The 12,118-nt window shown below is 36.0% G+C and overlaps 1 protein-coding gene across 24 annotated transcripts in view; it reads left to right on the top strand.

Annotated features, from left to right (window-relative positions):
• SEC31A (SEC31 homolog A, COPII coat complex component) overlaps positions 1–12,118 on the top strand; it is a 79,733-nt gene that overhangs the window by 50,849 nt on the left and 16,766 nt on the right. For 7 of the 24 annotated variants that reach the window (XM_035709673.2, XM_049104986.1, XM_049104988.1 and 4 more), the window contains 3 exons: positions 507–680; positions 4,033–4,159; positions 6,055–6,396. In XM_035709673.2, the coding sequence (XP_035565566.1) occupies positions 507–680; positions 4,033–4,159; positions 6,055–6,396 (643 nt within the window). Of the gene's footprint in view, positions 1–506; positions 681–3,255; positions 3,349–4,032; positions 4,160–6,054; positions 6,397–12,118 lie in introns of all 24 variants that reach the window. The other 17 variants (XM_049104984.1, XM_025426161.3, XM_025426130.3 and 14 more) reach the window with 5 other exon arrangements.

The raw sequence follows: 12,118 nt of genomic DNA, 5'->3' as shown, positions 1-12,118 counted from the left end.
CATGTATGTGGTCAACTCACACTTATTGATCTGTATAATGATAGATCTCTTTTTTTTTTTTTTTTTTTTTTAATTTTCCTTTCCTCTTCAGATTGCCATTTTCCCATCGCCATCTTTAGCAGTTGATTCCTTTGGGGAGCCTTTTTTCTCTATAAAGAAACAAAGTTGTATTTTTAAACTATTTTTATGATTTATAAGCATTACTCGACTACCTAAAAACAGAAAAGAGCAGAGATGTTAAGTAACATTGATCTTGTGTATTACTATGTGGTGGGCATAATTCAAATTCCTGCCTCAGTTAAATGACAAGTGTAACTGTGTATCATGGACCTTTGGTATCAATCTTGAATATCAGAAACTGATGTGCCAGGGTCTATTATAAAGGACATAGCATATGAACAAGGAGCATATGACTGATTAAGCTTACTTGAAGAAAAGCAACATGCTGTCATATAGTTGGGTGAATTCTAACATTTTGCTTTATTTTCTTCCATTGCTTGTTATAGCCAAATATTGTACAGCTTCGTGACAGGCTTTGTAGAGCACAAGGACAACCTGTACCAGGACAGGAATCACCCAAAATTCCTTATGAGAGGCAGCAGCTGCCCAAGGGCAGGCCTGGACCAATGGCTGGCCACACACAGATGCCAAGAGTTCCAGCTCAACAATATTATCCCCATGTGAGTGATATGGTCCAGATTAAGTAGGAATATTTGTATATTTCTATTCAGATTGGTAGTTTTAGTTATATGGGGTAAGAGACCTTAATCTGCTATAATAAAACTAGATAACATATTGTTTTATTAGTTTCTCTTTATATTCTTGGAAGTGGTATTTATGATCTATTTTTTTTTAATCATCACTTTAATCTGGTCAAAAAGATTATATTTTAAATATAAATTAATTTAAACTCTCTATGGAGATTTCTCCTTATTTCTCATTACTCAAACTTCCCTTACACATGTACATCTATTCTTGAAACTACTACAATTTGATTCATCCAACAAACTGTAACTAAAGTAGTGGGAACAACTTTTTGGGTGATTTGGTTAATATTATAAAACATTCTTAGAAAAAGTACTCTTTTTTTTAATATTCTATTCCGAATCATTATTCTAGGTTTACTGTGTCTTCTATCCGCACAATAAAGAGTGTTCAGAATACAATTTATTTGGACAACTTAGATATTAGAGGATGACCAAAGGTATATGAAGTTGTAGGTCATGGGGACTGTGAAGATAATTAAATATTTTTATTATTTAATTTAATTAAAATTACTAAATGTTTAGTGACATAAAATGTGACATCTTACTGTCTTTTACTATTTCATGTAGAAACTTAAATATCTGGATCCCCAGATAGCCATCATGTTCTTAAGTAAAAAGTCCATTTTCATAAGTAATCAGTGGTCTTCACTGATAACAAAGTTAACCCATTTTTAAATACAACCAAAGCTGTTTAAATACAACAAAGTTAGCCCATTTTAAAATACAACAGGTTATTTTAAAAGTGAATTAATTAAATACAACAGATTACTGATAAAATTGACAAGGCCTTTTTTATTTTTCACTGCAGCAAGAGTAAATATAAAATCATAAAACTAAAAAAAAATCAGTATGTATGCTTTTGTCTCTTGTACTTTTGATTAATACTTAATCAGAATAGATTGCGTTTGAATTTAACTGTTCTCTTTTTTTCCTTTGACAATTGTTTATTGGGAATTTACCAGGAGTGCCTGTCTTTATTCTACGTATTTGTTTATTGGTAAACAGAACAGATTAAGTTCCCTACTCTTGTGGAGTTTCCACTACTTTTAAAAAGTCTGTGACATAGGGCAAAGCAGGCAATGGCTAGAAAAACTGAGAAGCAGAGAGGTCAAGTGACAAGCCAGAGTTTTAAGACTTAGAGCTTGAATTTCTTAGAATTACATGACTAGTTAATGGCCAACATGGTGTTAGAACTCTGAAGCACCTTTTTAATTCAAGCATGCTGTCTCTCAGGGTACTGAAGTGGGACACCCTCTACATCGGGAAAAGAGAATAGTTATTCTTTATGTCCTTGGGTTGATCTCTCTTTCTGGGAAGATGTAAAAACATTGAAAGACTTTTGTTACACTTTGATCTAGCAGTCTGCTGCTTTAAGAAAAGAAAAACAAATTCAGTAACAAATTAAGGAGTGATTTTTCTTCATTAAAGCTTATCTTATGTTATGTATCTTATGTTGACTGGGGACAGTGGCTTGTACTTTTTTTTTTTTTAATATTTTATTTATTTATTCATGAGAGAGACAGAGAGAGAGAGGCAGAGACACAGGCAGAGGGAGAAGCAGGTTCCATGCCAGGAGTCCGACATGGGACTCGATCCTGGGTCTCCAGGATCGCACCCTGGGCTGAAGGTGGCACTAAACTGCTGAGCCACCCGGGCTGCCCAGTGGCTTGCAGTTTTAAAGGAATATTTACAGGTAGGAGTAAAGGGGTGAAAGGGAGACCAGATTAGTAGGAATTCCACTTGGAGTTTCTATGAAAATTCACTTGACAAAAAAAGCCATTTTTGATGGCTTAAAATTTTTTTTTGAAAATCTCAGGACTCCAGGGTAAGCAACATGATGTAGTATAGCAAACACTGGCCTAGGAATTAGGAGGCCTGATTCAGCCCTAACAGAGTCACCAGCTAGTTATATGGACCTCAGCAAGCTGCTTTATTTCTCTGGGTTGGTTTTCTCAATGGTAAAAGGTGGGAATTAGACTGGTTGGTCTCTAATATTCTCTGATTATATGTTTCTAAGCCTCATATGGGACTAATATGATTTTTGTGGCTCTATTAAAATCTAGAAAGGGGAGCTTCTAGCAATGTTTATAGATCTAATAGTAGCATGAATACTATTAATGCTTCAAAATCACTTATTTACCCAATTACCTTTTGTCCCCCCCCCAATGTCTTCTTTCCTTACCTACTTACAGGAACTAGCCCTTTCCCCTTAATTCTTGACACTTGAATGGCATTTTTTTTTTATGCTTTGAGTTAGGTTTTCATATTGATTTTTCTCCTGCCTCCCTCCCTGTTTTGTTGTGAATGTGTGTTTTTCTTTTAAAATCCCAGCTACACTTGAAAACAATTGCCTGACTAACATGTAGTTTCTTGCTGCTTTTATTTTTTGCTTTGCATCTGGCTATTAATGCCTCTTGGGTTTTTTTTTTCTTCTTCTAACATTTTTATTTTTTATTTTCTGTGATTGGTATTTCTTTGTTCAATTCAGGTTAGAATTGCCCCTACTGTCACTACCTGGAGTAACAAAACTCCTACCGCCCTTCCCAGCCATCCACCTGCAGCCTCTCCCTCTGACACACAGGTATATCCTTCATTATTCATCTTTGAGCAAAATTCCGCTCACCTAAATATATATAGTTAAAAATTCTCTACCCCCCCCCTTTTTTTAAGTTCCCCTCTCCCCATCTGTCTGCCTGCTTATTGCATTTTTTAATGCTTTAGGATGCAAGAAGCAGGTTTTAGGACAATTCATTTATTTTCTTATCCCTCTCCTTTTGCAGTTTTAAATTGACTTCTGCTAGAAAAATACCAACTGAAGTTCTAACAAAGGTTTAAATCTGATTTCACTGAAGATTTTCTTTTTTCTTTCTTCTTTGTTTTTGAGCATTTGCAGAAATTGAAGAGAAGCGAAAGCTCCCTTGTGGCATTTATGCTTATATTTCCAAAGTGTGGAGTAGTGGATGGAATTTAGTAGAGATGGAAAATCCTGGTGACTTATTATAAATAACACTGACACTATTTTATGAAGTTATTAGCATCCGTTGCTTTTCATTACAGTTATTACATTGGACCTGTTCAATCTCTAAATCACTTAGACTATGTTGCTCAGATGTGTTCTAAAGAGGATAGAATGCAAAATGCAGTATTTCTTACACAATAAAGTTTTTAAAAGAAACATAATTCCATTTCAGGGATTATAAAACCATCTGGAAAGATTATTGGTTCCAAATGTAATCCTCCTTTTTATCATATTCTCATTCTCTAGGGAGAAAATCCTCCACCTCCAGGTTTTATAATGCATGGAAATGTTAACCCAAATACTGCCACAGCTCAACTTCCCACATCTCCAGGTCATATGCACACCCAGGTACCACCTTATCCACAGCCACAGCGTAAGTAGTGCAACCCTGAAGTCCTTGTGCAGCAGCATGTCTTATCCTAATGTCGAAACTGTTCACTTTAGAGCTCCAAAACCATGATCCAATCAGTTTTAACAAGTAAAGAAAGAACCATTCTGTGTTAGGACTTGAGAGAAAGAAAGATGGTTTCCTTAGGAAGCATCCTGAATCAACATGCCAGGAAAGAGCTCCTGTGTCAGTCCATTCAAAACAGTTGGCTCCTGTTCCTGAGCAATTACTAAGGATAGTGAATTGTCCCATGACTTAGGTATAAAAAAATAGAATTTTTGAAATGATTGGTTGCATATTCTTTTCCTTTAAGCAAGATGACACAAACTATTTTTGGAAAAATGGTTCCAAGGGAATTTGTTTTTGTTGTTTTCCACTTATATTATCTTTTTAAGAAATATAGGCTTTATTTCAGAGCAGTTTTAGATGGCAAGTTTGAGTGGAGAGTAAGAAAGTTCCAGTATCTTTCCTGCCCCCATGCACAACCTCCTCCAGTGTCAACAGTCTGCACCCCAGTGGTACATTTGTTACAGTTAATGAACCTACAGTGACACATCATTATCACCCACAATTCATAGTTTACTTTAGGGTTCACTGTTGGTATTGAACATTCTATGAATTTTGACAAGTGTGTAATAGTGACATGTCCCCGCCATTGGCTTTTGTTTTTCAGAAAATATTTGCACTTAGAGAATATCGCCACTTTTTTAAAATTTAATTGAGAAAAAAATCTCCAAGGGGAAAATTATGTGACTTAACAACTATTGCAAAAGCAAGAGGTCACTGCCTAGTAAGAACTAATCCGAATAAGCACATTCTGTGCTAAAATGAATGTTCCATTCATACTTAACATGAATACACATTTGACACAACTTTTCACTCATGAAAGTGCTCTCTTCAGAGAAAAATAAGTACAGTTTCTAGTAGATTTATTCTGTAGAAGTCCATACCTACCCCGGGTCATGAAGAATATGATAGTATTCTATAATCTGGGCTCAGATTTTTGCATCAAAATGTTAACTGACTGCCTGAAAACTTACTAACCAACAATGTACAGTATATAAATTATTATATAGTAATTGTTTTGTCTGACTCTCTGAATTGGCTATTAATCTGGAACTATGCTCAAAGTCACAATTTGAGTAGCTGATGATATTGCCAGATGTTGGAGAAGGTATTTGATTCATAACAATAGTGCTCACCCTACAATTCTTATAGTGGGGGAGATGTTGAGTTGCCACCAAAGCCCCTGTAATTTACTGTAAGTGGAAGTACTTTGAATGTGTAATTCCTGCATTGTTCCATCTGGTGGCTAGTAGGTGTCACTGCAGCCTTTTCCCAGAACAGGAAGTCTCAGCAAAGGATCAGTCTTGCAATTCTTGGGCCTAATGATTCAAAGATTTTGGGTTTTTTTAAAGATTTTATTTATTCATTTGAGAAAGAGAGAGAAAGGATGAGTTGGGGGGGGAGGGGAAGAGAGAGGGAGAAACAGACTCCCTGTTGAGCAGGGAGCCCGATGCAGGGCTCTATCCCAGGACACTTGGGATCATGACCTGATCCAAAGGCAAATGCTCAACTGCCTGAGCCACCCAGGTGCCCCTCAAAGATTTTCATGCCAAAAGCAGTCTGAAGATGGCAGGTTTCAAATATTGGATCCAATGACTTTTAGTATTATTTAAGGATATCCAGGGTATTAAAAGCAAAACATGTAAGTGTTAATGTTTGGTTGTAGCTTATTGTTAGAAAAATAATGATGAAAAAAAATAATAATAATAATGATGAAAATAATTCCCATAGAATGAAATAACTTTGGGGTTTTTTATTGCTATCTGAATAGTCCTAAAACTAATTAAAATTTCTGTTTCTTCTCCTTGGTGTAGCTTATCAACCAGCCCAGCAGTATTCCTTCGGAACAGGGGGGTCAACAATGTATCGACCTCAGCAGCCTGTTGCTCCTTCTGCTTCAAATGCTTACCCTAACACCCCTTACATATCTCCCGCTTCTTCCTATTCTGGGCAGTCTCAGTTGTATGCAACACAGCACCAGGCCTCTCCAGCTACCTCCAGCTCTGCTGCTGCTTTCCCTCCTCCCCCTTCCTCTGGAGCATCCTTCCAGCATGGCGGACCAGGAGCTCCACCATCATCTTCAGCTTACGCACTGCCTTCTGGAACAACAGGTACACTGCCTGCTGCCAGCGAGCTGCCTGCGTCGCAAAGAACAGGTCTGCGCTTGAAAGGGATTTGGTTTGGCTCCCTCCTTTATTTTTTCATGAACACGTGGGTGGATGGAAGGGTATTATGTCTAACTCTTTGTGAACTGAGTAATCTGAGGTGTTGATTGAGTTTTTATAACAAATTCTAAAACGATTTCTAAAAGTGTGATCGTCCCATAATGAACTTTAGTTACGAAACGAGGAAAGCTTTAGAACTCCAAAAGGGTAAGAGTATATAATCTGCCACTGACTTTAAGGTAAATATAAGAAATTAATTGGCAAGATAAGTGGTAGTCAGAACTAGATTTAATTGAAATTAATTTCTTTATAGCAGAACTTTGTTCTGTTTTTACTGAAAAGTTTTCAATTTTTAAAATTATTCTGTGCCTTAAATTCTCTCGTGGAGATTAAATAGTATAGCATCTTAATGAGAGTGTACATAATTTTATGTTTATTTCTAAAAATGAGGCATCTTGATATGCTTATCTAAAGGAAAAAAGTGAGAGAACACAACTCTGACAGAGAGGATCCCTAAGATGGTAGAAGGTCAGTGCATAGTAGTGCAGCAGTTCTTCATTAAGACAATACCATCCAGACATCTTGGGAATTTCAAGGATTAGATTGATAGATAGTCTAACAGTATAGTTGTACCTAAAATTTTCTAATTAAATCATTATTTTGAATTATTTTTATGGTGAAATAATTTTGTAAATTCTTTTTATATCATATTACAATAAAAGCATTTAATTGATTTTTTTATGGGTAGGTTATATTATCTGATTTTCATTCGGGGATAGTAATAGGGGCCTCAAAAGCATGTGGTATAAAAAGGGATCAATGAATCAGGGTAAAGAACCACTAACCATATTGGTTAAGAATGCAGGCTTTGAAATTTGACTTCTGGGTTTGTAATCCAGCTTCACTTAGTTACTTAAACTTCTTCAAGCCTCCATTTCCTCAGAATAATAACAATACCTATTCATAAGCTTATGAAGAAGATTAAATGGATTAATATATTAAAACATTTGAGAATAGTGACTGTAAAATTTGCTGTGATTACACAAAACCTGACTCAGAATTAGAGCTCTGTGCCTGTTGGTATTTGAAAATAGTTTCCCTTTTAGATTATAACTGATATTTTTGAACTAGAGGGGCAAAGAGATGAATGAATCTTTCTTTGCTTCTAATACTGAAGTTGCTTTTGGGGAATCAAGTATATATATATATTCTTTTAAGCAATAGCTGTAATTACTGATAACACTTATCATAAAATAGGATCTATTGAGGAAGTATTCTTTTCTAACAAAGTCTTATGGATCCAGGATTATATACCTATCTCCTCTCTTCTCTAATACATAAAATAAACTCCAAGTACCAGAAATCACTTACACACACACACAATATCCATATCATCCTTTGCTGCACAAATAAAATTTAATGTTCAATATAAACAGTTAAATAGGTTGATATTTTAGAGAGGAGTGCTAATTCAATTGTAGAGGTCAAAAAATTACCTTCTAAAACCTCAATGAGTGAGAACAAAATCCATTCTGAATAGTTGGACAGTAGAGTTCTTGATTGAAAGATTGGGGTTCAAAAAAAAAAAAAGAAAGATTGGGGTTCCAGAAAATCCCCACTTAAAAGTGATGCAGGGAAATAGGGAGATGAATTATCACTTATTGAACATACGTTGGACATGTACCATCATTTGCCATATATTTTCTTATTTAATTCTCAGAACCATGAGAAACAAATATATATATTTTTTTAATTGATGTGAAAAAACTTAGTTTCCTAGGAGTTAAACTCATGGTTGCATGGTAAGAGTCTCCAAGTTGAGATACAAACTCGGGTCCCTCAGTCTTCAAAGCCTGAGTTCATTCTTTACCAGATGGTGTAGTCCTGACTGACGTAAACAATAGAAGTACTTAGTTATCAGTTTGGAATTACAAAAATCATATAACAACTCTGTTTTAGGCATTTGTCACTTTTTCATCATCTAAGTTAAATATTTGCATGGGTATTTTTTTTCTCCTTAAGCAAAAGTGTATTTGGCCTCGAAATACTTTGCATGGGTATTTTTTTTCTCCTTAAGCAAAAGTGTATTTGACCTCGAAATACTTTGCTTATATACAAAGTAACAGAATGTTCTAACCTGGCTGAGAAACAGTTACTAATAGGAAGAAGAAGCAAACATTTTTCAGTATTCAGCATGTACTAAGCCAGCTGCTTTGTTACCCTCTTGCATGTTAATAGTCTCTTGTATTTTAATTAATAGTTAATTTAAGCTTTACCATATTTTATTTTTTTATTTTCTAAAAATTTTGTTTATGGTATACAAATAATTGTGACTGAAAATTTTATCTTTATCCTTATGTGTCTTAGTTCGTATCATGGTTCTCTACAGGATTTGGAAATTCCATTTGTCCAGTGAATAATTCTTGACAGACACTAGGATTTGCAAGGCCTATAACTATTAGTGAACCACAAAATTACATGCCTGAGGCTCAGGGAAACTAATGTTGCAATCATCAAAACATTCATTCAGTAAATTCTTAATGAGTACTTGTTTGGTCTATAATCAGAATTACTCATGGCAGAGTAGGGAAGCAGAAAAGGATGGTATGTTTCTAGTGAACAGCACATAGCTTTGTTATAAGTTGGAACATAAAATTTATATATATATATATATATTTTTTTTAAAGATTTTATTTATTCATGAGAGACACAGAGAGAGAGAGAGAGAAAGGCAGAGACACAGGCAGAGGGAGAAGCAGGCTCCATGCAGGGAGCCCGACATGGGACTTGATCCCGGGTCTCCAGGGCCATGCCCTGGGCTGAAGGTGGCACTAAACTGCTGAGCCACCTAGGCTGCCCCTAAAATTTATATTTAAGCCAAATTTTGGAAAGCCTTAAATGCCAGGGCAAGATGTTTATAAATTCATAGATTAAGATAGAAGGGTTTTTATGAAGGGATTTGAACTGCTGAAAGGCATGATATAAGTGGTACTTGAAGGGAGGTTAATCTGGAGGTGGTGGTCCTACAAAATAGATTGTGGGGGACCCCTGGGTGGCTTAGCGGTTTAGCGCCTGCCTTCAGCCCAGGGCGTGATCCTGGAGTCCCGGGATCGAGTCCCACATCGGGCTCCCTGCATGGAGCCTGCTTCTCCCTCTGCGTATGTCTCTGCCTCTGTGTGTGTGTGTGTGTCTCTCATGAATAAATAAATAAAATCTTAAAAAAAAAAAAAGATTGTAGGCAGCATGGTAGAATCAGAAGCAAGAAAATGAGGCCTCTCTCATTTCTAGACATAAAGTAACAACAGCCTAAGTTAGGATAGTACAGTGTCCTTTCAATGGTGCAACACTTTGACAAAGCAGGAAGTTTTCTCTGTTTTACTCTCTTACTATAATTAGGATACTGCCTGTCAACTCCCCCCCCCCCCCCCGCTCCTGAGTTAATGTAGGCTTATTACTAAGGGAGAGCACTTTCATATATGAAGGCCTTAGGATTTTACTAAAAACATTGTTGGGGTGCCTGGGTGACTAAGCCGATGAAGCATCTGCCTTTGATTCATGTCATGATCCCAAGTCGGGCTCCCTGCTCATCCAGGAGCCTGCTTCTCCCTCCGCTCCGCTTGTGTTCTCTGTTGCTATCTCTGTCTCTGTCTCTCAAATTAATAAAAAAAATTTTTTTTAATTGTTTTCTGGTAAAATGGCCTTCATGCTGTCATGAAATTGTCTTTGAACATTATTGATTTTGTTAAACAATTGGAAAATTTAATTTAGGTATGTAGTCTTGTGCTTTGTCAAATACAGTAGTCTTGAAGGGACATAATGTTACATATTTTCACAAAACAGTGTCCTGAAAAAAATCTTTTTAAATTTTCATAAACACTCCTTACTCAAATTATAAGTACTTGGTTTTAACCTTTTAAGTAAATGGAAGGAACAAGATAACCTCTCATTACTTTTCTTTAGGTAATTGAGTTTTATCTTGTATCATTGGAAGATGACCTCAAGGATTCATGTATTTCTAAACTTAAATTTTTAATTCTGTGATCCTTTTGTTTTTTAAACATTTTATTTATTCCTTTGAGAGAGAGTATATGAGCAAGGAGGGGGAGCGGCGTAAGGAGAGAATCTGAAGCTGACTCCACATTGAGCTGGAGTCCGTTGCAGGGCTTGATCCCATGACTACCGTGAGATCATGGCCCGAGCTGAACCAAGAGTCTGATGCTTAACTGGCTCTGCCACCCTGGCGCCCTAACCCCTTTTGTTTTTAATGTGACATGCTAGGCTTATAGAGGACAGGGGAGATACAGAAGGATGGTCTGTTCTCTCTGTCTCAAATTGTCTTCTAGCCAAAGTCTCCATACCACTAATAATTTTCTATGAATCCACTGAGAAGTATATTAGCCAAAGTATAGATCCCACATTATGCTTCTGAAAGAATACCTAAGAAGGTTCTCAATAAGAGGTGGAATTCAAATAAAGATAGTATGTAACTCCACTCCTATAGGTAAAACCAAATAGTTCCCTCTTTTTTTTCCCAAAGACACTGTGGAGAATTGATCCCTACACTAAGGTGGATAAGGGTCTCCAATACCATGCTGTGTTCAGTTGTTTTTTTTTTTAAAGATTTTATTTATTTATTCATGAGAGACACAGAGAGAGAGAAGGGCAGAGACACAGGCAGAGGGAGAAGCAGGCTCCATGCAGAGAGCCTGACGTGGGACTCGACCCAGGGTCTCCAGGATCACGCCCTGGGCTGCAGGCGGCGCTAAACCTCTGCACTACCGGGGCTGCCCTGTATTCAGTTTTTAAATTAATTTTTCCTTGAGTTTTATTCATTTTTCACTATAGGATTTTTTTTTTTTTAGGATTTTTAAAGAATAAAATTTTAATTACCTATAATTCTACCACCCAAATATAAGCACTAATATAGGCTTATTTATTCCCTTCATATACCTATATACATACCTATATGTATGTCTGTATGCATATATTAAAAATATTTTTGATGTGGTAAAACATACTAACATAATTTTTAAATATATACTTCAGTGACGTTAAGTACATTCACATTGCTGAAAAACCGTAACCACTATCTATGTCTAGGACATTTTTGTCGTCCCACACTGAAACTATGTACTCCCTACTCCGCCAGCCCCTGGTAATCACTCTTCTACTCTGTCTCTGTAAATTTAACTACTCTAGGTATCTTGTATAATTAGAATCACAATATTTGTACTTTTGTAATGGCTTACTTCACTCTCTCCAAAATTCATCCATATTGTAGCATGTATCAGAATTTCTTTCCTTTAAAGCTGAATAATATTTCACTGTATGTATATACCACATTTTGTTTATCCGTTTATCTGCACATGGGCATTTTAGCTATTGTGAATAATGCTACTTGAACATGGGTATACAAATATCTGTTCAAGTCTTTGCTTTCAGTTCTTTTGGGTATGTAACCAGAAATTGAATTGCTGGATCAAATTCAATATTTAGTTCAGTATTTAACTTTTTGAGGAACTGTTATACTGTTTTCCACATCTACACCAACATTTGCTGTTTTCTGTTTTTTTGTTGTTTTTTTTTTATTCTGAAAAATTGAAATCATGATATTAATTCCTTTGAGAGAGAGAGTATACAAGCAGAGAGGCGGAGAGGGGGAAGGAGAAAGAATCTGAAGCAGACTCTTCTACAAACACATACCATTTTACAT

The sequence above is a fragment of the Canis lupus genome, chromosome 32 (assembly GCF_003254725.2).
Source record: "Canis lupus dingo isolate Sandy chromosome 32, ASM325472v2, whole genome shotgun sequence".
NCBI lineage: Eukaryota > Metazoa > Chordata > Mammalia > Carnivora > Canidae > Canis > Canis lupus.
This window is presented reverse-complemented; position numbering and strand designations above follow the sequence as displayed.